Here is a 26,830-nt window from a genome sequence, read left to right as displayed (position 1 = left end):
AGAAAATCATTTAAGATGAACTGCCAAATTGCTAAATTGATAACTGTAGTACAGAGTCGAATAGACCAAGTATCTGTCAGATTCAGTTTCTGGTCTGTGATTAGTATTGATCACTGATCCGTGTCCTGCACAACCCTCATATGGCTGCAAACCTCTTGAGATTTTCTTGTTATTCTGTAATCACTAGCTCCCTCACTACCTTCTCTATGCATCCAAGATTAATTTTTCTGATAGAAAAACAGAACATACTGGAATTGCTAACTGTGTTTGTGGAGTGGATGTTTCAGGTCAGTGATGCTCAACAGAGCTGAATTAATTTTTCTGATTGCTAAGCTAAACCACTCATGGTCCACCCTGTGGTTTATTAGTTGCAAAGCTCTTTCAGGAGTCCAAGAACTGTGTGAGAGCTACATAAATGCAAGTTTTTCTCATCTTCCCAACTAGGCAAAAGTGAGGACTGCAGATGCTGGAGATCAGAGTCTAGATTAGGATGGTGCTGGAAAAGCACAGCCAGTCAGGCAGCATCCGAGGAGCAGGAAAATCGATGTTTCGGGCAAAAGCCCTTCATCAGGACTGAAGGCAGAGAGACTCCAGGGTGGAGAGATAAATGGGAGGTGGTGGGGCTGGGGAGAAGGCAGCCAAGAGTACAATAGGGGTGTGGAGATGGGGATGAAGGTGATAGGTCAAAGAGGAGGGTGGAGCTGATAGATGAAAGGAAGATTGGCAGGTAGGACCGGTCATGAGGATGGTGCTGAGCTGGAAGGTTGGAACTGGAGTAAGGTGGGGGGAGGGGAAATGATGAAACAGGTGAAGTCCACATTGATGCCCTGGATTGAAGGATCTGTTTCGGTGCTGTATGACTAAGTGACTTAGCACAAATACTATCTGCTCTGAGTATTTCCAGCACATTCTGTATTCAGATTTTCAGCATCTGCAGTATTTTCTTTAGTTATAATGCTGTTTTTAACCTTGGAGAACAATTAACCTTGTAACGTTCTAATCAAAACTGTCTCCCATTAAAATCATAGAAAATTGTTTTCCTACATTCAGTGACTGCATTTAAAAGGAGTACTTGTTATGCTTGATAACCTGTGGTGCATTATTTGGTAAAAGCAAGCTCTTTCATTAGTTGTATTGTTTATGTTGAGTGCCATTGAAAACCCTGGTCGCTTAAATCAGTACAGACTTACTGCAGAAAAACAGCTTTTAAGACCATAAGACATTGGACCAGAAATTAGGCCATTGAGCCGATTGCATCTGCTCCACCATTCAATCATGGCTGATAAGTTTCTCAACTCCATTCTTCCACTTTTTCCCTGTTACCCTTGATCCCCTTGATACTCAAGAACCTATCTATCTTGGTCTTAAATATACTCAATGACCTGGCCTCCACAGTCTTCTGTGGCAATGAATTCCATAGATTCCCCACCCTCTGGCTGAACAACTTTCTCCTTATCTCTGTTCTAAAAGGTCTTCCCTTTACTCTAAGGCTGTGCCCTCGGGTCCTAGTCTCTCCTACCAAGGGAAACATCTTTCCAACATCTACTCTATTCTGGCCATCCAGTGTTCTGTATGTTTTAGTTAGATACCCCCTCAATTTTCTAAACTCCATAGTGTATAGACCCAGTCATCAAATATTCCTCACGTGTTTAGCTTTTCATTCCTGAGACCATCCTTGTGAACCTCCTCTGAATATGCTCCAGGATCAGTACATCCAAAACTGCACACAATACTCTAAATGTAGTCTGACCAGAGCCTTATAGAGCCTCAGAAGTACATCCATTATTATTCAAGTCCTCTTAATATAAATCCCATCATTGCATTTGCCTTCCTAACTACTGACTCAACCTGCAAACTTACTTGAGAGAATGCTGGACTAGAACTCTCAAGTTTCTTTGCACTTCAGATTTCAGAGTTTTCTCCCCATCTAGAAAATAGTCCATGTCTCTATTCTTCTAACCAAGGTGCATGACCTCACACTTTCCCATGTTTTACTCCATCTGCCACTTCTTTTCCCACTCTCCTAACCTGTCAAAATCCTTCTGCAGGCTTCACACCTCCTCAATGCTACCTCTCCCTCTATCTATCTTTGTATCATCTGCAAACTTAGCCAGAATGCCCTCGGTTCCTTCATCTAGATCATTAACGTATAAAGTGAAAAGTTATGGTCCTAACACTAAATCCTGCAGAACACCACTTGTCACCAGCTGCCATCCTGAGGAGGACCTTTTATTCTCACTTTCTGCTTTCTGCCATTTAGCCAAGCTTCTATCCATGCTGGCACCTTGCCTCTGATACCATGGGCTCTTACTGAGTAGCTTCCATTGTCAAAGGCCTTCTTGAAGTTCAGGTAGACAACATCCATTGGGTCTCCTTTGTCTAACATGCTCTTTACTTCCTCAAAGAATTTAAGCAGATTTGTCAGGCATGACCTCCCCTTGATGAAACCATGCCTATTTTACCATTCACTTCCAAGTATTCAGAAATCTCATCCTTTACAATGGATTCCAGGGTCTTACCCACACCCAAAGTTGGATTAGTCGGTCTGTAATGTTCCATCTCTTGCGTCCTTCCCTTTTTAAACAGGGGTATCACATTAGTGATATTCCAGTCCTCTGGAACCCTCCCTGATTCTAGCGATTCCTGAAAGATCCCCACTAACGCCTCTACTATCTCTTCAGCTATCTCCCTTTTGAGGTGTTGCCCATCTGGTCCAGGTGATTTATCCATCTTCAGACCATTTAGTTTTTCTTGCATCTTCTCCTGGGTGATAGCCACCATACTCAGCTCTGCCCCTCAGTCTCTTAAATTTTTGGGATATTACTCATGTCTTCCACCATGAATAATTACACCATGTAATTAATCAGTTCCTCAGCCATTTCCTTGTTCCCCACTACTATCCCACCAGTGTCATTTTCCAGCAGCCCAATGTCCATCTTTACCTCTCTTTTGCCCTCTATATATCCAAAGCAACCCTTACAGTATTCCTTGATATTACAAGCTAGCTTACCCTCATATTTAATCTTCTCCCTCCTTATTTCTTTTTTTGTTGGTCTTTGTAAGCTTCCCAATTGTCTGGGTTACCACTGCCATTTGCCACACTGTATGCTTTCTGTTTTGCTTTTATGCTATCCCTGACTTCCCTCGTCAACTACGGTTGCCTCATCCTCCTTGTACCATGTTTCTTTTTCCTTGGGATGTATCTCTGCTATGTCTCCTGAATTACTCCCAGAAACAGCAATGGAATTGCTGTTCCATTGTCTTTCCTGCTAGGTTCAATTTTTCCAGTCAATTCTACCCAGCTGCTCCCTCGTGCCTTTGTAGGTGCCTTTACTCAGCTGTAAGACCGTTACCTCTGATTCTATCTACTCTCTCTCAAATTGCAGAGTAAATTCAATCATGTTATGATTACTGCTTCCGAAGGGTTCCTTCACGTTAAGCTCCCTTACCAAATCTGACTCATTGCACAACACTAAATAGTCTGTTCCCTACTTGGCTCCACCACAAGCTGTTCCAAAACACCATCTCGTAGTCTTTCCACAAATTCCTTTTCATGCAATCCACTGCAAACCAGATTTTCCCATATTGAAATCCCCCATGGTCACTGTAACTTTGCCTTTCCTACACATCTTTTCTATCTCCTGGTGTATCTTGCACCCCAGCTCCTGACTACTGTTTGGAGGCCTTTACATAACTCCTCAATTCTACCCACACAGATTTTACACCATCTAACCCTACTTTATTTCTTACTATTGATTTAATTTCATTTCTTACTAATAAGGCAACCCTCTTTTCGAGAGGATGTGTATCCTTGAATATTCAACTCCCAGTCCTGATCCCCTTATAGCCACATCCCTGTGATGCCCACCACGTCATACCTGCCAATTTCGATCTGCGCCACAAGTTCATTTACCTTATTCCTTATACTGCATGCATTCAGATATAACACCATCAGTCCTGTATTAACCATCCCTCTCCTCATTGTCATTCGTTTGTCCAGTGTGCTTGAAGTTTGAATGCTATAACCTTTTTCCATCTACTCTGTCCTATTTGTGTCTGTGCTGGAGATTTTAATAACCTCTCCTGAGTTCTGCACTCTTACCTCTCCCTTTAATTTGGGATTTCTAATTTCCCCGATGGACTGCTTCGATACGGTAGCATCTGAGCACTGAACTTTGTGTCACTGTCTGTACTGTTGGCTTCATGGCTTTCATCCTGGCCCAGGGCCACTTTCCCAGAGTGGTAATGTCAAGACTACCCACCTATCGTCAATGAATAGCCAAGTGGCTGGGTCAAGGACACAATCCATTCTTTATATTGACAGAGAAAGTGGCAGTCACTCTGCAAAATGACTCAGTTCACCATGATTCACATCCAAATCTTTTGGCTCACATGTTGAGAAATGGATAAGTAAGAAGCATATCTGTACAGTATAACATTTAATATGACCATAAGACATAGGAGTGGAAGTAAGGCCATTCGGCCCATCGAGTCCACTCCGCCACTCAATCATGGCTGATGCGCATTTCAGCTCCACTTACCAGCATTCTCCCCGTAGCCCTTAATTCCTCTAGACAACAAGAACCTATCAATCTTGGCCTTGAAGACATTTAGCGTCCCGGCTTCCACTGCACTCCGTGGCAATGAATTCCACAGGCCCACCACTCTCTGGCTGAAGAAATGTCTCCGCATTTCTGTTCTGAAATGACCCCCTCTAATTCTAAGGCTGTGTCCACGGGTCCTAGTCTCCTCGCCTAACAGAATAACAATTTCCTAGCATCCACCTTTTCAAAGCCATGTATTATTTTGTACGTCTCTATTAGATCTCCCCTTAATCTTCTAAACTCCAACGAATACAATCCCAGTATCCTCAGCCGTTCCTCATATGCTAGACCTGTCATTCCAGGGATCATCCGTGTGAATCTCCGCTGGACACGTTCCAGTGCCAGTATGTCCTTCCTGAGGTGTGGGGACCAAAACTGGACACAGTACTCCAAATGGGGCCTAACCAGAGCTTTATAAAGTCTTAGTAGTACATCTCTGCTTTTATATTCCAACCCTCTTGAGATAAGAGACAACATTGCATTCGCTTTCTTAATCACAGACTCAACCTGCATGTTTACCTTTAGAGAATCCTCGACTAGCACTCCCAGATCCCTTTGTGCTTTGGCTTTATTAATTTTCTCACCATTTAGAAAGTATGGCTTTGAGCTTAATTCATTCATGGACAGAATGGATCCCTTATGTGTTCTATGCTCCATGATGTCTTGCTTAGTTGCATAAGGCAATAGTTGTTTCCAGATTTTCCTTCCTGCAAGATTGATTCTTGATTTCTGCTGGCAGATACCCAGTAGTTGAAGTTGAAATTGGTAGACTGACAATTCTGTCCATTTAACATTGTAAACTAGCTTCCTGTTGAATGGAACTGTGTGTTGGAACTCTGATCTGTTGGCCATTCTGCCATCAGTGGAAGAGCTGGTGAATAACTCTTGGGCAGTTCCTTCAGAGAGACATGACAGAATCAAGTGTTCTTCAAGCATATAAGGTTACCTGTTGGGCCTTTCCTGCAGTTTCCCTCAGTAATAGGAACTGTGGCAATTGATGACAACACACCAGCAGAGGTCCAGGGTGAATAAAGGCAGAATTTGAGTCAATTTGAGAGCATTGATCTCGATAAGGGCAGGAGGAGTTGGTTTTAGAATACAGAACAGTACAGGCCCTTTGGCCCTTGATGTTGTGCCGACCTTTTATCTGACTGTCTTGCTGCCAGATCATGCAAATATACAAAGTAGGAGCAGGAATGTCTGAGCTTTCCTTGCTATTCAGTCAGATTGTTGTTGATCTGATTTTAGCCTCAATTGTACTTTCTTGTCGAATGCTGAAACCCTTTGACTCCTTTGGAACAATTACGACTTCAATGCATCCAAAGATTGGAAAGAACTTGAATGAATATAGTTAATACAAAAAATAATTTGTAACTCAGAACATATTTTGTGCATCTAGCAATAATTCTTATGGAAGTAGCTGTCTAGCAAAGTCAGAAAAATAATCTTTCAGTGGTATCTTGCCCAGGCTTACGTCCTCTCTTGAGAAAACAGTGGACAGGAAGAGGTTTTGACAAGGAGTTAAATCAGCTTTTGGAACTCCTTTATGCTGGGTCCACACAAGGAGTAAGTCAACAGGCAAGTATTATTACTTACAATAGTTATACATTGGAGCAAAATTAATGTTCTTGTCCAGTAACATCTTTGAACTGACGGGCTAGAAAATAATGATTTTCATACTCGTGACAAAGGGAGAGGGGGAGCAAGTGAAATAGATGGCAAGGATGGCCAGGGCAAAGAGAGTGCTGATATGGTAATAAAGGAACGATCTAGATGCAAAATAGGTGTTAATGATAGATGTCATTAATAGTCCTAGAGACGTAGAAGAAAGGATGGCGAGGATGATTCAGGAGAAGAGTGAAAGTAGCAGGGTGGTTGTTATGGGGGACTTTAACTTCCCAGATATTGACTGGGAAAGCTATAGCTCGAGTTCGTTAGATGGGTCGGTGTTTGTCCAATGTGTGCGGGAGGGTTTCCTGACACAATATGTAGACAGGCCAACAATAGGTGAGGCTATACTGGATTTGGTTCGAGGTAATGAACCAGGCCAGGTGTTAGACTTGGAGGTAGGTGAGCACTTCGGGGGCAGTGACCACAACTCGGTGACTTTTACTCTAGTGATGGAGAGGGATAAGTGTGCACTGCAGGGCAACAGTTATAGCTGGGGGCAGGGAAATTATGATGCGGTGAGGCATGACCTAGGATGAGTGGATTGGAAAAATAGGCTTCAAGGGAAGAACACAAATGATATGTGGAGATTGTTCAAGGAACAGCTAATGGGTGTCCTTGATAAGTATGTACCAGTCAGGCAGGGAATAAAGGGTCTTGTGAGGGAGCCGTGGTTTAATAAGGAATTGGAATCCCTTGTGAAAGGGAAGAGGGCGGCCTATGTAAAGATGAGGCGTGAAGGTTCAGTTGGGGTTCAGAAGGTTCAGCCAGGAAGGATCTAAAGAGAGAGCGAAGAGCAGCGAAAAGGGGACATGAAAAGTCCTTAGTTGGTAGGATTAGGGAAAACCCAAAGGCTTTCTATAGGTATGTCAGGAACAAAAGGATGACTAGGGTAGGTATCGGTCCAGTCAAGGATAGTAGTGGGAAGTTGTGTGTGGAGGTGGAGGAGATTGGTAAGACCCTAAATCAATACTTTTCGTCAGTATTCACTCAGGAACAGGACACTGTTGCTGCTGTGAATATTGAGTCACAAGTGATTAGAATGGATGGCATTGAGGTATGTAGGGAAGAGGTCTGGGGAATACTGGAAAGGATGAAAATAGATAAGTCCCCTGGGCCTGATGGCATTTATCCTATGATCCTCTGGGAAGCTAGGGAGGAGATAGCGGAGCCATTGGCCTTGATTTTTATGTCATCGTCTACAGGAATAGTGCCAGAAGACTGGAGGATAGCGAATGTGGTCCCCTTGTTCAAGAAGGGGAGTAGGGATAGCCCGAGTAACTATAGACCAGTGAGTCTCACTTCTGTTGTGGGCAAAGTCTTAGAGAGAATTGTAAGGGATAGGATTTATGAACATCTGGATAGGAATAATGTGATCAAGGATAGTCAGCATGGTTTTGTGAAGGGCAGGTCGTGCCCTTTGCGGATGACACGAAAGTCGGTGGAGTTGTGGACAGCGAAGAAGGATGTGGCAGGTTACAGCGCGATATAGATAAGTTGCAGAGCTGGGCAGTAAGGTGGCAAATGGAATTCAATGTAGCTAAGTGTGAAGTCATTCACTTTGGTAGGAGTAACAAGAAGATGGATTACTGGGCTAATGGTAGACTACTTGGTAGTGTGGATGAGCAGAGGGATCTTGGTGTCCATGTACACAGATCTCTGAAAGTTGCCACCCAGGTAAATAGTGCTGTGAAGAAGGCATATGGTGTACTGGGCTTTTTTGGTAGAGGAATAGAGTTCCGGAGTCCTGAGGTCATGTTGCAGTTGTATAAGACTCTGGTGCGGCCTCATCTGGAGTATTGTGTGCAGTTTTGGTCGCCATACTACAGGAAGGATGTGGAGGCATTGGAACAAGTGCAGAGGAGGTTTACCAGGATGTTGCCTGGCATGGTAGGAAGATCGTATGAGGAAAGGCTGAGGCACTTGTGACTTTTCTCATTGGAGAAAAGAGGTTTAGGGGAGATTTGATAGAGGTGTACAAGATGATTAGGGGTTTAGATAGGGTTGACAGTGAGAACCTTTTTCCGCGTATGGAGTCAGCTGTTACCAGGGGACACAGCTTTAAATTAAGGGGTGGTAGGTATAGGACAGATGTTAGGGGTAGATCTTTTACTCAGCGGGTTGTGAGTTCATGGAATGCCCTGCCAGTAGCAGTGGTGGACTCTCCCTCTTTATGGTCATTTAAGCGGGCATTGGACAAGCATATGGATGTTATTGGGCTAGTGTAGGTTAGGTAGGCTTCGGTCGGTGCAACATCGAGGGCTGAAGGGCCTGTACTGCGCTGTATTTTTCTATGTTCTATGTTCTATGTCAATGGTTAAAATAGGTTGGCTTTAGGAGTATAGGAATTAGGAGCAGGAGTGGGCAGTTCAGTGTTATGAAAGTGTAGAGGTATTGTACCTTTTAAGAGAGTTGAAAAGCGAGCAAGGACTTAGAGAAGCACAGAGAGTCCGGAACAAGGTAACAATATAATGCTAAGTTGAAACAGCTAGCAGAAGCTGGGCTGCCATGAGACAAAAACAAATTCAAATTCTACCATCCGTTTAAATTGTGCCCCCAAGTTACCAAACTCAATCAGGTTTAAATTTAATATTATTAAATACTAAAACCAATGAAACAGTCTGATGTTTTGGAGTATAAAACTGGACATTTTTGAACAGTTGAGAGAGAACTATCAAAAGGCCAAGAGGTGGAGGCTACGAGTTTAAGAGATCTCTGAGAGGTAAATGTCTGGGAAAGGTGTTTGTACAGCAAAACATTGAATCTAGAGAGAATCTACAGAGGAAACTCAGCAAAGCGGACTGGGTTTGAAATGTGACTTTTTAAAATCTTAATCGGATTTTTTATTGGATTAGTATTGTAGAATGAGAGGTAAAAGATCGATTTAAGAGAAAGAAGTTATAAATAGTTGTTAGTTTTAATATTCTCTGTTAGGCTTAAAGAATAAAGTTGTTAATTTTTTTACTTTAAACATTTGCTTCTGGGATAGTTCTTTGCCTCTCAAATTTTAACTGATTACAGCACATGGTGAATCTTTTCTGTGTTGCTGGTTTAAATTAGCAGAGGGGTTTACCCTGTGTCATAACATCAGCTCTTGGGCCCATTACACTGGGGAGACAGGATGCCAACTCGCAGAATGTCTCCAGGAACATCTCTGGGGGACACACACGAAACAACTCCACCGCCCTGTGGCAGACCACTTCAACTCCCCTTCCCACTCCACCAAGAACATGCAAGTCCTGAGCTGCATCCACTGCCAAATCCAAGTCACTCGAAGACTGGAGGAAGAACGCCGCCTCTTCTGCCTTGGGACCATCCAACCACACGGCATTAACGTCGACTTTACCAGTTTCCTTCTCAAGTCATAGAGATGTACAGCATGGAAACAGACCCTTTGGTCCAACCCGTCCATGCCGACCAGATATCCCAACCCAATCTAGTCCCACCTGCCAGCACCCGGCTCATATTCCTCCAAACCCAGAGTATTGTGTTTAGTTTTGGTCCCCTCACTCAAGAAAGAAGGTACTTGAACCAGAGAGAGTGCAACATATATTTACTCAATTGATTCTTAGGTTGAATGGATTGACCGACAAGAAGAGATTAAGTAGATTGAGCATTCAGTCAATTCTTCTACAATTTGGCGGTTGCATTCTCGTACAACCATGCAGTATAGAAACATTGCGCCTTAGAAGCAGCACTTAAAGTATTGGCAATCTAATCACGTTGCAGCCAATACATGTTTTAAATGTCTGCACTGCAGAAACAGCGTCCCCAATTCGTCAATCACATTACAGTGAATTTGTGTTGATGAAAAGCATGTTATAACTTGTACGTTCTTGGTCATTTACATGATAGTGCTAACTGAAACAGAGAAAATTGTAAAGATGCTTGACAAGGATGTTATCCCCTCCTTGTGTTTTTGGAACAGAGAGCATAGTCCCAGCGTCATGAGTTATGGCCAAGATGAGAGAGAATTTCATCACTGAGAAATGTGTTTCAAGACTTTTAGATGCTTAGTCATTGATTATGTTCAAGAAGAGGTCACAGATAATTTTGGATTAATAAGAAATCAAGGATAAGATGTAAAGGAAGATGGAGTTGATGTAGAAATGGTCCATGATAGAGGAGGCAAAACAAGCCATAGTATACTCCTCCTATTCCATATGTTTTAATGTCTTTAAAGTTTAACTATTTGCAAGGCTGTACGAGAAAGAGCTGAGAGGTGGGACTCATTGGATCGCTCTTTCAAAGAGCTATATTAGGCTTAATGTGAGATTCCACACACTCTTTATTCTAAAGAGAAAGGGTAGTAACATTATGAAACAATTTACCGAGCAAAGTAACAAAAACAAGACTTTATCCGAACTGATGTGCTTGGAGTCTAGATATTTTAAGTTTAAGCACTTCAACCTGAAAACCAAACATTGACCTTTTTTTAAGAAGTTCCACAGATGTGCATGCCTGATCCAAGCATCATGGAGAGCATATCAGACGAGAAAGCGGTTGAAGTGTCTTCCGAAAGCGGTGACAACTTTACAAAGGAGTTTCAGGTATCCTTCTGTGCCTTATTTATAAATTGATATTCTACCTTTAAGTCAAATCAGTCACTTGAACGCATGGCTTGGAAGAGGATTACTTTGTCCCATCTTTGACAGTTATTCCTTCAAGCTGTTCATTCCCTAGTCTTGGCATTTCCTCCCTCAATCTCTCTGCCCCTCGCTCCTCCTTTTATGATGCTTTAAACCCAACTTCTACAACCAAAATGTGTGGCACAGTGGTTAGCACTGCTGCCTCACAGCACCAGAGACATGATTTCAATTCCTGCCTAGGGCAACTTTGTGTGGAGTTTGCACATTCTCCCCAAGTCTGCGTGGGTTTCCTCCGGGTGCTCCAGTTTCCTCCCACAGTCCAAAGATGTGCAGGTTAGGTGAATTGGCCGTGCTAAATTGCCCGTAGTGTCAGGTGAAGGGGTAAATGTAGGGGAATGGGTCTGGGTGGATTGCTGTTTGGAGGGTCAGTGTGGACTTGTTGGGCCGAAGGGCCTGTTTCCACACTAAGTAATCTAATCTAATCAAAAATGTTCTTTTGTGCAAGGTTTTATCTTATAATCCTCTTGTGGCTGTTCCTCGGGATGTTAAGTTTATATTTTCTTTATGTTTTCATGGTTTGTGGGTTTTGCTGGCAAAGCCAGCATTTTGTTCCAGATTTTGCACAGTGGAGATCCTGAGATCAGTTTTTTTTTGCTAAGTAAGGGTATCTTGGAAAATGGAAGACTGGTGGGCAAATCAAACTGAGTTAATGGAATAGCTTCAGGAATTGATCAACCCATTCCTGTACCTCTGCCTCTTGCTGCTGTATTTTGTGGCATAGTTAGTGACTGTAGAGCTCTGGCTGTGTTTGATGAGAATTGATTTAATTACTAAGGGCCAAACGTGAACAGGAAATGCAACAGCTGGAGAAGAAGAGAGAGGAGGAGGAGCTTAAACGTCAGCTTCAGCTAAGACGACATCGAGCTCTCCGAGAGTTTCGACAGCGGCAACTGAGCTTACTGGAATTAGTTCCTGCAAGTAAGTGACTGCTCCAACATGGTATCTGTTTCCACATTCTATTGTGAACCTTATAAATAACAATATGAATTTAAGAATTGGGAGCTGGAGATGACCATTCAATCCCTCTAGCCTGCTCTAATCTTTGAAAAGATCATGGTTGACCTGACTGTGGCCTCAACTTCACATTTTCACCCCACCCCAATAACATTTGACTATCAGTCAAGAGCATATGCTTTAAAGTGTTCAATGACCGTGCCTCCATTGCTCTCTCGGAAAGAGATTTTCAAAGACTGAAGAGCCTCTGAGAGAAATAAAAAACTTCTCGTCTCTGTCTTAAATGGGAGACCCTTATTTTTAAACTGCCCCTCATTTAGTCTCTCCCTGAAGGGGAAACATCCTTTCAGCAACCACTGCATCAAGTCCCCTCAGGATTTTAAATAATTCAGTCAGAAATCCTACTGTTTTTCTAAACTCCGATGAATATAGGCCCAGCCTTTCCTCCTAAGGTCACAGCCCCCATCTCCAATCCCAAATATCAGTAAAGTGAGCCTTCTCTGAATCGCTTCAAATGCATTTATATCCTTGTTTTGTACAGAAGATGATCAAAACTGGACACAATACTCCAGATGTGGCCTCATCAACACTGTGTATATGAATGTAGCCAAACATCCCTATCTTTACATTTTCAGATTAGATTCCCTGCAGTGTGGAAACAGCCCCTTCGGCCCAACTAGTCCACACTGACCCTCCGAAGAGTAACCTGCCCAGACTCATTCCCCTCTGATTAGTGCACCTAACACTATGGGCAACTTAGCATGGCCAATTCACATGACCTGCATGTCTTTGGACTGTGGGAGGAAACCGGAGCACCCGGAGGAAACCCACGCAGACACGGGGAGAATGTGCAAACTCCACACAGTCAGTCGCCTGAGGCTGGAATCGAACCTGGGATCCTGGTGTTGTGGCTAACCACTGAGCCACCATGCCACTCCTTTTCAATGATTGATAACTTTCTAGACATCTTGTGAAACCTGCACAAAGGCCAAACCCAAAGATGGCAGATAGATGGGTGACAGTGAGGGGGACTGGGAGGAAGCAGCCAGTGCAGGGACTTCCTGTGGTCGTTCCCCTCAAGAACAAGTATACCGTTTTGGATACTTGTGGGGGGGACGACTGACCAGGGGTAAGTGACGGGGCTCAGGCCTCTGGCATGGAGCCTGTCCCCGCTACTCAGAAGGGAAGGGTGGAGAAGAGCAGAGCAATAATAATTGGGGACTCGATAGTTCGGGGCATAGATAGGCGGTTTTGTGGGAACGAGAGAGACTCACGTTTGGTATGTTGCCTCCCAGGTGCAAGGGTACGTGATGTCTCTGATCGTGTTTTCCGGGTCCTTAAGGGGGAGGGGGAGCAGCCTGAAGTCGTGGTCCATATTGGCACCAATGACATAGGTAGGAGGAGTGCTGAGGATGTTAGACAGGCTTTTAGGGAGCTAGGTTGGAAGCTCAGAGTTAGAACGAACAGAGTTGTTGTCTCTGGTTTGTTACCCGTGCCACGTGATAGAGAGTCGAGGAATAGGGAGAGAGAACAGTCAAATGCGTGGCTACAGGGATGGTGCAGGAGGGAGGGATTTCGGTACTTGGATAACTGGGGTTCTTTCTGGGGAAGGTGGGACCTCTATAAATAGGATGGTCTGCACCTGAACCTGAGGGGCACCAGTATCCTTGGGGGGAGGTTTGCTAGTGCTCTTGGGGAGGGTTTAACCTAACTCTGCAGGGGCATGGGAACCCAGACTGTAGCTTTAGGGTGCAGGACCTGGAGTGTAGGGAGGTTAGGAATATGGCATCAATCTTAAAGGAGGGTGCCTGTAAACAGGATGGTGGCTTGAAGTGTGTGTACTTTAATGCCAGAAGTATACGAAATAAGGTAGGTGAACTTGCAGCGTGGGTTGGTACCTGGGACTTCGATGTTGTGGCTATTACGGAGACATGGCTAGATCAGGGACAGGATTGGCTGTTGCAGGTTCCAGGGGTTAAATGTTTTAGTAGGGTCAGAGGTGGGGGTAAAAGAGGGGGGGTGTGGCTTTGCTTGTCAAAGATAGTATTACAGCGGTGGAAAGGAAGATGGACGAAGATTTGCCATCTGAGGTAGTTTGGGTTGAGGTTAGGAATAGGAGAGGTGAGGTCACCCTGTTAGGAGTCTTTTACAGGCCTCCTAATAGTCCTAGAATCGTTGAAGAAAGGATTGCGAAGATGATTCAGGAGAAGAGTGACAGTAATAGGGTGATTGTTATGGGAGACTTTAACTTTCCTGATATTGATTGGGAAAGCTATAGCTCAAGTTCGTTAGATGGGTCAGTGTTTGTGCAATGTGTGCAGGAGAGTTTCCTGACACAATATGTAGATAAGCCAACAAGAGGTGAGGCCATACTGGATTTGGTTCTGGGTAACGAACCAGGCCAGGTATTAGAACTAGAGGTAGGTGAGCACTTTGGGGACAGTGACCACAATTCGGTGATTTTTACTCTAGTGATGGAGAGGGATAAGTGTGTACTACAGGGCAAGAGTTATAGCTGGGGGCAGGGAAATTATGATGTGTTGAGGCATGACTTAGGATGTGTGGATTGGAAAAGTAGATTCCAAGGCAAGAGCGTAATTGATATGTGGAACTTGTTCAAGGAGCAACTATTGAGTGTCCTTGATAAGTACGTACCTATCAGGCAGGGAGGAAAGGGTCGTGTGAGGGAGCCGTGGTTTAATAAGGAATTGGAATCCCTTGTTAAATGGAAGAGGGCGGCCTTTATAAAGATGAGGCGTGAAGGTTCGATAGGGGCGATTGAGAGTTATAAGGTAGCCCGGAAGGACCTGAAGAGAGAGCTAAGAGCAGCAAGGAGGGGACATGAAAGGTCCTTAGTTGGTAGGATTAGGGAAAACCCTAAGGCTTTCTATAGGTATGTTAGGAATAAAAGAATGACTAGGGTAGGAATAGGTCCAATCAAGGATAGTAATGGGAAGTTGCGTGTGGAGGCTGAAGAGATTGGGGAGGCACTGAATGAATACTTTTCGTCAGTATTCACTCAGGAACAGGACATTGTTGTCGATATGAATACTGAGGCACGAATAAGTAGAATGGATGGCTTTGAGATATGTAGAGAAGAGGTGTTGGAAATTCTGGCAAGGGTGAAAATAGATAAGTCCCCTGGGCCTGATGGCATTTATCCTAGGATTCTCTGGGAAGCATGGGAGGAGATTGCAGAGCCATTGGCCTTGATTTTTGTGTCCTCTTTGTCTACAGGAGTAGTGCCAGAGGACTGGAGGCTAGCAAACGTGGTTCCCTTGTTCAAGAAGGGGAGTAGGGATAATCCTAGTAACTATAGGCCAGTGAGTCTCACTTCTGTTGTGGGCAAAGTCTTAGAGAGAATTATAAGGGATAGGATTTATGCACATCTGGATAAGAATAATGTGATCAAGGATAGTCAGCATGGTTTTGTGAAGGGCAGGTCGTGCCTCACAAACCTTATTGAATTCTTTGAGAAGGTGACTAAGGAGGTAGATGAGGGGAAAGCGGTAGATGTGGTGTATATGGATTTTAGTAAGGCGTTTGATAAGGTCCCCCATGGTAGGCTACTGCAGAAAATACAGAGATATGGCATTGAGGGTGAGTTGGAGGTTTGGATTAGGAATTGGCTGGCTGGAAGAAGACAGAGGGTAGTAGTTGATGGCAAAGGTTCATCTTGGAGTGCCGTCACTAGCGGTGTTCCGCAAGGATCTGTTTTGGGACCATTGCTGTTTGTCATTTTTATAAATGACCTGGAGGAAGGGTTAGAAGGTTGGGTGAGCAAGTTTGCGGATGATACGAAAGTCGGAGGAGTTGTAGACAGTGAGGAAGGATGTGGCAGGTTACAGTGGGATATAGAGAAGCTGCAGAGCTGGGCAGAAAGGTGGCAAATGGAGTTCAATGTAGCTAAGTGTGAGGTGATTCACTTTGGTAAGAGTAATAAAAAGATGGGGTACTGGGCTAATGGTCGGATACTTGGTAGTGTGGAAGAGCAGAGGGATCTTGGTGTCCATGTACACAGATCTCTGAAAGTTGCCACCCAGGTAAATAGTGCTGTGAAGAAGGCATATGGCGTACTGGCTTTTATTGGTAGAGGAATTGAGTTCCGGAGTCCTGAGGTCATGCTGCAGTTGTATAAGACTCTGGTGCGGCCGCATCTGGAATATTGTGTGCAGTTTTGGTCGCCATACTATACGAAGGATGTGGAGGCACTGGAACGGGTGCAGAGGAAGTTTACCAGGATGTTGCCTGGTATGGTAGGAAGATCCTATGAGGAAATGCTGAGGCACTTGGGGTTGTTTTCATTGGAGAAAAGAAGGTTTAGGGGTGACTTGATAGAGGTGTACAAGATGATTAGAGGGTTAGATAGGGTTGACAGTGAGAACCTTTTTCCACGTATGGAGTCAGCTATTACAAGGGGGCATAGCTTTAAATTAAGGGGGGGTAGATATAGGGCTGATGTTAGGGGTAGGTTCTTCACTCAGCGAGTCATAAGTTCATGGAATGCCCTGCCAGTAGCAGTAGTGGACTCTCCCTCTTTATGGGTATTTAAGCGGGCATTGGATAGGTATATGGAGGATAGTGGGCTAGTGTAGGTTAGGTGGGCTTTGATCGGCGCAACATCGAGGGCCGAAGGGCCTGTACTGCGCTGTATTCTTCTATGTTCTATGTTCTAACCCACTGAGGTTTGTAACTTCTTTTTTCCTTGAAAGTAGTCACGTGCTCACTACCTTCCTTTTGTTGCATTCACAGACTTGTATCTTCCCTTGCTCTAGCCATGTCTTAATATTAAAATTTTCATCCTCATTTTCAAATCCCTCCATGGCCTTACCCCACCCTATCTCTGGAACCTCCTGTACCTCACCATATTCTCTCATTTCTGAATGCCTGCAACCCCCATCTCTTGTACATTACCAATTTCTAGCACTCTACCATCAGTAGCTGTGTCTTCAGCTACCTATGCCCCAAGCTCTACACCCTTCCATGAACCTCTTTGTTTCTCTACCTCTCACTGGTGCTTAAAGGTGTTTTGAAAATCTTACTTCTTTGATCAAACCTTTGGTCACACATCCTTGTGTCTCCCTTTGGGGCTTGCTGTCAGACTTTGATAAATCTTGTGTGAAGTTCTTTGAGATATTTTACTGTATAAAAGACTCTATATAAATAACTGCAAGTTACTGTTGTTGTAAAGTTTTCTATGTTTATTGCTCTGCATGGGGGAGAGACTTCGGGTGCTATAGTGCAGAGGGATCTGAGTGTCCTCTTTCATGAATCACAGAAAACTGCAATGTAGTTACAATGTAATAAAGAAAGTGAATGGGAATATTGGCTTTCATAGTTAATGGAATAGAATATAAAGGTAAGGAAGTATTGTTGCAATTATAGACGGTATTGGTGAGACCGCACCCAGAGTATTGTGCACAGTTTTGATCCCTTTATTTGAGGAAAGATGTAGTGGCATTGGAGGCAGTACAGAAGAGGTTTGCTAGATTGATCTCCGATGACGGGTTTGTCGTTTGAAGAGAGATTGAACAATTTAGGCCTACACTCTCTAGAATTTGGAAGAACGAGGGGAGATCAAATTGAGGTATTCAAGATGATAAAAGATGTGGATAAGGTAGACTTAGAGCGGATGCTTCCTCTTGTGGGGCATTCTAGGATGAGAGGCCATACCCTAAGGACAAGGGATAACAAATTTAAAACCGAGTTGAGGAGAAACTACATCTCCCAAAGGGTTGTGAATTTGTGGAATTCACTATCCCAAAGTGCGGTGGATGCTGAGACAGTGAGTAAGTTTAAGGAGGTTTCTGACAAATTTTTAATTGGTGATGGGTTGAAGGGTTATGGGGAGAAGGCAGGAAAATGGGGGTGAGGAGCATATCAGCCATGATCGAATGATGGAACAGATTCGATGGGCCGAATGGCCTAATTCTGCTCCTATATCTTATGAATTTGTCTTATGAACTTATGTGCAGCATTATGTAAAGGTATTATTGTTATCTTTTCAAGAGGTTCGCTTGAGTGAATGACTCTTTAGAACTCTCTTTAGCTGGGAGAACAAGTCTGACAGATACTTCTATAAGTAAAGTTTTGGTCAGAGAGTGCTATATTCATGGGACAGATTAGACAGGCAGGCAGTTGAGATGAGCTTTGCCTTCAGGATTATTCATGAACCTGGATTCTGAGTAAACTGCACCCCCCACCACAGTGCGGTGTATGGCACTGTACACTACTTGTATAACATATTTAGTGTGTTTGAATTAATGTATGGTTTTATGCAAAGCTGTCATGGCATCAGATTTATTCTCGGTCATATTTTAGGGCAATATATGTTATGTGTTCCTATAATTTATTGTCCCGTAGCATCTCAACCTGACCAGTGCTTTGATTTTTTTTTTTAATGTACATTTTGGACATCCATAATAAAACTATTCAGGATGCCTTGCACCATTGTCTTTTTTTTACCCCAATTCTGCTTAATCCCCGATGCCCAGTGTAATATTTGGCATCCTGTGCAGGTGAGATGGACAAGTACCTACAGGAAGAGAGAGAACGGTCAGCACTGCTGATTCAGAAGGTTTGGCATGGATACAGGCACAGAAGGGACTTCAACAAACAGAAGCAGGCCCTTAAGGAATTCAGAGCAGCTGTTGTGATCCAGAGAGCTGTGAGTGCTTTTGTGATTATGTTGAAATGGCAAACCTGAAGCCGGGAAAAAGTTGAGATTCATTTTGTAGTAACAGTTTTTAGAGTGAGTGGCTGTGCACTGGAGGTACCATGAAATCAGAGTAACCTTAATCTGCAAAGTTTAAAATGTTGAGTAATTGAGGGAGACGGTGCCATTTTTAAAAAAAAATTCTAAATTTTTTAATGAGATGTGGGTGGCACTGGCAAGCAACATTTTGCTGCTCTTGAACGAGGTGGTTTGCCCAGGCCATTTCAGAAATAAATAAGTGGGCAGGCCCCCACTGCTATCTGTGTTCTGCAGAGTCTATTCCCTCTGTGACTCCTTTGTTAGGTCCACACTCCCCACCAACCCACTCTCTATACCTGGCACCTTTGCTTCCGCACAAAGTGCAAAACCTGGGCACACACTTCCCCCTTCACCTCCATCCAAGGCCCGATAGGATCATTTCAGATCCAGCAGAGATTTTCCAACACATTTACTGCATGCCTTGCTCTCCATGTGGTCTCTTCTACAATGGGAGCATTTCAGAGAACACCTCTGGTCCACACATGCCATACAATCCAATCACCCTGTGGCCAACCATTTCAACTCCCCCTCCCACTTCTCCAAGGACATGCAAATCCTGGACCCCCTTCACTACCAAATCCAAGCCATTTGCCAACTGGAGGAGGAACGCCTCATCTTTTGCCTCTGGATCCTACACCACACGGCATCAACATTGACTTCACCAGTTTAAGTATTTCTCCAACCCTCACTTCACTCCAGGTCCAAACCTCCAACTCGCACTACCCTCCTGACCTGATACACCTGTACATCTTTCTTCCCACCTTTTCATTCCAAACTCCCAACCAAGCTATCACAACCACCTCCCACCTGCATCCACCTATCGCTATTCCACCTACCTTCTCCCAAGCCACACCCTATTTTCTCTCTCAGCCACCTTCCCCCTCCACATTCCTGATGAAGGGCTTATGCCTGAAATGTCACCTCTCCAGCTCCTCTGTTGCTGACTGACCCATTGTCCTTTTCCTGCATCACACTTTTCAACTCTGACTCTCCAGCAGCTGCAGTCCTCACTTTTTCTCCCAGGCCATTTCAGAAGGCAGTGAAGAGTCAGTAGCATTGCTGTCAGTCTGGAATTGGCAAATTCATTTCCTAAAGAGAATGACTGGTATTTCATAATTATCACTCGGTATTAGTAAGCTGGTGGAATTTAATCTCCTCCACATCCACATGACACGACTGTGCCACCCACTTCATTCCACCCAATCTCCCTCTCTTTCTGTCAGTGCAGGAGAAAACAACTATTGCTGGGCAGAAAGATGTATGGCGTGAGCCCAAAGTTGAATCCTCCTCCCCACCTAACCCCAGAAAAACAGGGAGTAACTAAACTGTGCCTGAGACAATGCCCTTACTGTGCTGGCACCTCGGGGCTGAAGACCGTCTCTCTTGACGTGACTGAGCACCAATCTCCGAATTCAAGATACCGCCATTTCGTAGAAATACATAGTGTGTCTCTGCATCAGCTTCTGCAGCATGATGACATGCAGCAACATATCCACCTCCTTGACGGCTGACTGGCCATGACCATGACAAGCTATCTGGCTTTATGTCTGCTAAAGGGCAAGGCAGGCTGAGGCAGAGATGCTGTGAGCATTCAAGTAGGCGTAAGGTGAATGAACAAGCCATCCTGAGTTACAGCCTGGTCCAGTCTGCAGCCTGGGAACCTGCGCCTACACTCAATGTCCTGCAGCAAGAGGTGCTGGTGTCCTCCAAGATATAGCATTACAATGCAGGAGAAAGGCTGTAGGTGGATCTGAAAGGTGCCATAGTAGTGCAGAGAGCCTGCAAATTCAAATTACAATGTCTAGGATGAAGAGTGCATGTGACCAATGCTCATGGAACATGTCCTGAGATGTTGGTGCCTGGTATCTAACGTAGAGGTGCAGTAGACCAAGCAGCGAGCTGGCATTCCCAGATACCCACTCTGACTTTCATGTTAGGTGTTCTCATCTGGCGCATGGTAGAAATGGAAACTGCATATTTATGAGGTGAGATTCTCTGTGAATAAGCAATAATCCCCATTGTTGTATTTCTCACATTTCCCAGTGTGAATCTCATCTTGGCACAGAACTCTGTTGGAAAATTAGATTTGTTATTCCTGAAATTAAGCAAGGCCTTGCTGGGCTTCTCACTTTAGTTCTCCCAGATTTCTTGCCTTAGTCTACGTGATTCAGGGCTTTATAAGATTGCACCCAAAATGACTATTTAGTCTAGTGGATTTGTGTGCATGTGTTGAAAAAAGTCTACCATTTATTATATATTTGACATTTTACTAACAACTGGGAAGGTGTCATCCATAAGTGATACATATTTGGGGAAGCCTAGTTTGTGATTGAAGAAATTCTATGCTTGAATTGTACAGAATTCCTAACTGAAATATCAAATTTCCTTGTCTGGGAATTTAAGGATTATCTTGAACTTTCATTGTGAGAGAAAGGGGCATTAGTTTTATTAGTGTAGTAGCAGATTTTCAGAAGAGCTTCATGACAGGTTTTTTTGTGCAGGTCTTGAAGTTCTTAAGAAAGCGTCGAAACCGGAGTCCGTGCATCATGCCCTGGCAGGGACCATCAGGTCTCACTGACACACGGAGGCTCAAACTGCATGCTAAAGTTGATGCTTATATCAAACTTCATCCAGTGAGTATACTGATCCAGAGCTTTTTAAAAAAAAATTTGTTTTTTCATGGGATGTGGGAGTCACGAGCAAAATCAGAAGGGGACACAATGACCTAGTGGAATTATTGCTAGACTATTAATCCAGAAACTCAGCCAATGTTCTGCGGGGTTCAAATCCCGTCAAAGCAGACGGTTGAATTTGTATTCAGTAATTGAAGAAAAAGGAAGTAAGAATTTACTGATGACCAAGAAACCCTTGTTGGAAAAAACCATCGGATTCATTAACGTCCTTCAGGGAAGGAAATCTGCCATGCTCACCTGTCTGGTCTATATGTGACTCCAGATCACAGCGATGTGATTGCCTCTCAAATAACCTCGCAAGCCATTTAGCTATCACTTGCTATAACATTACAAAGAAATGAAACGGGATGGATCACCTGGCGTTGACCTCCGCACCAGAAAATAAAATGGCAGAAACAGCCCTGTCAACACTGCAAACTTACTAACATCTCGTGGCTCGTGCCAAAATTGGAAGAGCTATCTCACAGACTAATCAACACAGACCCAGTAGACGTGGTGGCACAGAGGTATACAGTTGGGAGGGAGTTGACCTTGGAGTCCTAAACATTGACTCCGGATCCATGAAGTCTCATGGCTTCAGGTTAAGTAATGGCAAAGAACCTACTGATTACCATGTACTCTCATCCGTTGGCTGATGAATCAATACTCCTCCATGTTGAACAACACTTGGAGGATAGCAAAGACGCAAAATGTACTCTGGATATGATGTTTCAATGTCCACCTCCAAGAGTGGCTCGGAAGCAGAACTACTGATCAAGCTTGGCGGCTCTTAAAGGACATAGCTGCTAGGCTGGGTCTGCAACAGGTGGTGAGGGAACCAACAAGATGGAAAAACATATTTGACTTCATCTTTAGCAATGCCCAGAAACTAGACTCACCACATAAACACTCTGGCTGTAAGAGCAGGTCAGAGGCTAGGAATCCTGCAGTGGGTAACTCACTGAATCCCCATAGCCTGTCCATCATCTATAAGGCACAACTCAGTGGTGAGTTGGAATACTCCCCACTTTCCTGGATGGGTGCAGCTCCAACAACACTCAAGAAGCTTGACACCATCCAGGAAAAAGCAGTCACTTGATTGGCAGCACATCCACAAACATCCTGTCTGTCCACCAGAGACTCTCAGTGGCAGCAGCATGTACTATCTGCAGGATCCACAGCTGAAATTCACCCAACACCCTCTGACAGCACCTTCCAAACCCAAGACCATGTCCATCTAGAAGGATAAGGGCAGCAGATACATGGGAACACTACCACCTGCAAGTTCTCCTGTAAACCTCTCCTCATCCTGACTTGGAAATATATCACTGTTCCTTCATTGTCACTGGGTCTAAATCCTGGAATTCTTTCTCTAATGACATTGTGGGCCTAACTACAGTACGTGGGCTGCAGTCATTCAAGAAGGCAGCTCATCACCACCTTGTCATCACCAGGTACGGGCAAGAAATATTGGCCCAGCCAGCGACACCCATGTTCCACAAAATGAATTTTAAAAATTATCACTTATCTTTAATTTCTTGCTGAACTGAATGACTTGCTTGACCATTTCAGAGGGCAGTTAAGAGTCAACAACATGTCTAAGGAACTGGATGCATATGTAGGCCCAGGCCAGGTAAGCCAGTTAGAGAACATGGCTAAGAATACACTAAGTATCGTGGGTTTTATAATCGGAATATTTGCAAAATCTTGACAGTCCACTGACAGGATCGGCATTCATCCTCTCCCAGGCCAGTATCCCTCTCATCAAGGCACTGGTCGCACACGACCAACTGTGATGGGCAGGCCCCATTGTCATTGTTTAAAGCCTCTTTAAACAAATGCAACATTCCCACTGATACCTGAAAGTCACTTGACCTAGAGAGCGCAAACTAGAGAAGAAACACCCTGCATCATTTATGGGTCAGATTGGACTACTCATCCACCACCCCCACCAATTTGACAAAGCTAGTTATCCTTATTCCTGAGGAATTGCCACAGAAGCTGCAAGGAAGTGTTGCTGAATTTCCATAAGATACTTGATATTCTTTCGTTGAAGTATAGTACAGTTCAGGGTGCCATGCAATCAGAAAGAAGTGAACCATTGAAGAGAGTGCAGGAGAGATTTACAAGAATTGTTCCAGGGATGATGAACTTCAGTTATGAGGATAGATTGCATCAGTTAGGACTGCCCTCCTCAGAGAGCAGAAAGCTGAAAAGAGATTTAATAGAAGTTTTCAAAATGCTTAAGGGAGCTGTTGCTTCTCCTTAAAGGTTCAAGAGTGACAGGGCAATGATTTAAAGTGACTTGCAAGAGAAACAAATGTGATGTGAAAAAGTGCTTTATCATACAATGAGTGGTTTGGGTCTGGAATGAAATGCCTGGATTGTGGAGGGATATTCAATTCTGGCATTCAAGAGGGAACGAGATGCTTATTTAAACAGAAATAACATTCAGGGATTTCGAGAAAGGCAGCAAGTCATGGTGCTCTTTTGGAGAGCCAGTGCAGACATGATATGCTGGATAAATAAACAGTGGATATTCATACCTCGCATGGATCATGGAAAACCTGGAAAAGTTATGGAATTTGTAAATTAATTTTATATTCCTTGAAAGATCATGTAACATCTAAATCAATCCCAAAGTCATTGAAAAGTTATAAATTTATTTAGACAGAGACGAGGCTTTTCTGACTTTAGACAGATTTCCAACCTTTTCCATTACTTGTCTGATGACTGCTTCCTGCTCTCTATAATTATTTGCTTTACTTCACTTGTCCAAAATCCAGTGCATGTAAATAGACTGGCTACCCCATCAGCACTCTTCATGGAGCACAAACACTCTACAGTGGATATAGCCTTGTAAGAAGTTGGGGTAATTGAATAACTAACGCACAATGCAGACTGCCAGTGCCTTTGTAAAACTTAATATATCAAGCTTTGTGATGTGTTTGGAAAAAAAAAGTGGTATGCAAAAGCCTTGGAAACTTACTGAAGGTGCAGGGACTCGGTTAGAAATTAGTTAATCCCAAATGGGATTAGATGATTTCAAAGCCAGCGTAATTTTGGTGACTGAGATCTTATGCGTGAATTGGAAATGCAGAGTTCAAGTTCGGAGAGATCTGGAAGTTTCATGCTCTTCAGTGTAGATTATATTACAGTACCAGGCATTTATTTGTAAAAGATCCATTCATTTACTTGTGCAATTTTATTGCAATATGTAATAATTGCACTTCCAACCTACCTTCAATAAAACCATTCACATGTATTCTCTGGGGTTCAATATCATTGATCGCAACTGGCATTGCATCCCAGATCTGGGGTCCCCATCCCCAGGCTAATGTGATCCAAAGATCACCACAAAAGGACCCTCAGGATTCTAACGTATGGCAGCCAGAAGCGGATGCAGCATTTTAACCCATGATTCCCCTTAGGTTCCTCAAGCGTCTGAGGAGAGAACAAAAGAGCGACATTCCCAGGCTCAGGAGATGTTGGGTCAGTACCTGATGAAGAGAAACTTGGAACGGAAGTCCGAGCAGCGGCAGGAGGCTCTGCTTGCCCAAATCAACACTGATATTGAACTACTGATGAGTAAGTCATCCTGTTAACTGCTTATTAAACCTCAAAGCAGAAAGTCATTGAAGCTAAGGATGTCATTGCTGACCTTTCATGCTGTACTTTCATTGGACACTATAAAGGCTGTATCTCTTTATTTTTATGCATTTTATAACAGTGTACTCAAGCAAGAAAGAACAATTTTGAAATCCAGGCATTTATAAAGATGTTAAAAGTTTTGAAAGCAAGGAATTTGATACCTAGTGTGAACCCTGTTTGTTTCAGCAGTGTGTAGACAAACTAGAGATGGGGTTTTGAAACAAAAAAAACAAAGTGCTGGAGAAACTATGCAGGTCTGGCAGCATCTGTGGAGAGAGAAAAACAGAGTTAACATTTTAAATCCAGTGGCCTTTTGCCAGAACTGAAAGCAGTTAGGAAATGGTGGTATTTGTACCAGTAACGGGGGCAGTAGCAGAAAGGACTGAGTCAAATAGATGGGGAGAGAGAGAGAGAAAGAAAAGGAGAAGCAAACAAAAGGACCATTGATGATGAGCCAGGGGAGAGGCAAATGCTGAACAGGTGCTACTGGGGAATGTGACTAATTGAAAGTTGAAAACCCATACAGAACAGGACCTGGGGGTGGGTAACAAATATGAAGGAAGGTGTTCATATGCTGAAATTGTTAAACTCAACGTTGAATCCTGAGGACTGTAAAATACCTCAGCAGGATGGGAGCTGTTGTTCCTCCAGCTTGTGTTGAGCTTCACTGGAACACTGGAACAAGCCTGAGACAGAAATGTTGGCCAGGGAACATGATTTTTTTTTTACATTTCAAAAATATACTTTATTCATAAAATTATTTTGATGTCTATATAATTGGTCATGCCATACATACATACACATTCCATTTCTTTACATAGAGATTGGAAATTAATCATACATATATACAAGTCTGTACACTGACCATCCAGATATTTTGCTGAGGCATCCGCGGGGCCCAATTACTGACTGGGCCCCCTGTTCTTCTTAAGCAGGCAGACCTTACAAGATGGTCTTTCCCCACCGTGCCTTGGCAGCAGCTGCCCCAAGCTTCAGCGCATCCCTCAGCGCGTAATCCTGGACCTTGGAATGTGCCAGTCTGCAACACTCAGTCAGGGTCAACTCCTTCACCTGGAAGATCAGCAGGTTTCGGACAGACCAAAGAGCGTCTTTGACCGAGTTGATGATCCTCCAGGCACAGTTGATGTTCATCTCGGTGTGTGTCCTGGGGAACAGACCGTAGAGCACGGAGTCCCGCATCACGGAGCTGCTCGGGACGAACCTCGACAAACACCACTGCGTTCCTCTCCAGATTTCCTTTGCATAGACACATTCCAGAAGGAGGTGTGTGACAGTCTCATCCTCTCCACAGTCACTTCGGGGGCAGCGTGCAGTGCGCAAGAGAGTCCGGGCCTGCATAAAGGATCTCACAGGCAGATCTCCATGTACAGGGAGGCCTTAACCTGTAGGCCCCCGCTGCCAGGAATAGTCACCCCTCTCAGGCTCGCATCCTTCTTGATGGACTCGGCAAATGGCTCTATGCAGCACACAAACAAGGCAGGAGAGAGAGGGCATCCTTGCCTAACTCCAGATCTGACGGGGAGGCTATCTAATTCCCACCCATTGATTGAGACTGCACTGACAATGTTGGTGTAGAGCAGTCTGATCCAATTGCAGATTCCCTCCCCAAAGCCCATTTTGGAGAGAACATCTTTCATATACATATGCGATATCCCATCAAAGGCTTTCTCCTGGTCCAGGCTGATGAGGCAGGTGTCCAGCCTCCTGTCCTGCACATAGGCGATCGTATCCCTGAGGAGTGCGAGACTCTCAGCGATCTTCCTGCCCGGTACGGCACAGGTTTGGTCAAGGTGGATCACCGATCCCAGAGCAGACCTGACCCGGTTGGCGATGACCTTTCACAAGATTTTGTAATCT

The 26,830-nt window shown here is 44.0% G+C and overlaps 1 protein-coding gene across 2 annotated transcripts in view; it reads left to right on the top strand.

The window, feature by feature from the left end:
- LOC140482435 (IQ calmodulin-binding motif-containing protein 1-like) overlaps positions 1-26,830 on the top strand; it is a 59,313-nt gene that overhangs the window by 23,699 nt on the left and 8,784 nt on the right. The window contains exons 8-13 of one of the 2 annotated variants that reach the window (XM_072579939.1): positions 6,073-6,182; positions 10,716-10,822; positions 11,697-11,839; positions 18,394-18,542; positions 21,131-21,262; positions 24,733-24,889. In XM_072579939.1, coding sequence (XP_072436040.1) covers positions 6,073-6,182; positions 10,716-10,822; positions 11,697-11,839; positions 18,394-18,542; positions 21,131-21,262; positions 24,733-24,889 — 798 coding nt within the window. Of the gene's footprint in view, positions 1-6,072; positions 6,183-10,712; positions 10,823-11,696; positions 11,840-18,393; positions 18,543-21,130; positions 21,263-24,732; positions 24,890-26,830 lie in introns of both variants that reach the window. The other variant, XM_072579938.1, reaches the window with a different exon arrangement.

The sequence above is a fragment of the Chiloscyllium punctatum genome, chromosome 10 (genome assembly GCF_047496795.1).
Source record: "Chiloscyllium punctatum isolate Juve2018m chromosome 10, sChiPun1.3, whole genome shotgun sequence".
Lineage (NCBI taxonomy): Eukaryota > Metazoa > Chordata > Chondrichthyes > Orectolobiformes > Hemiscylliidae > Chiloscyllium > Chiloscyllium punctatum.
Note: the sequence above shows the minus strand (reverse complement) of the source record. Positions and strands in the feature narration are given on the sequence as shown.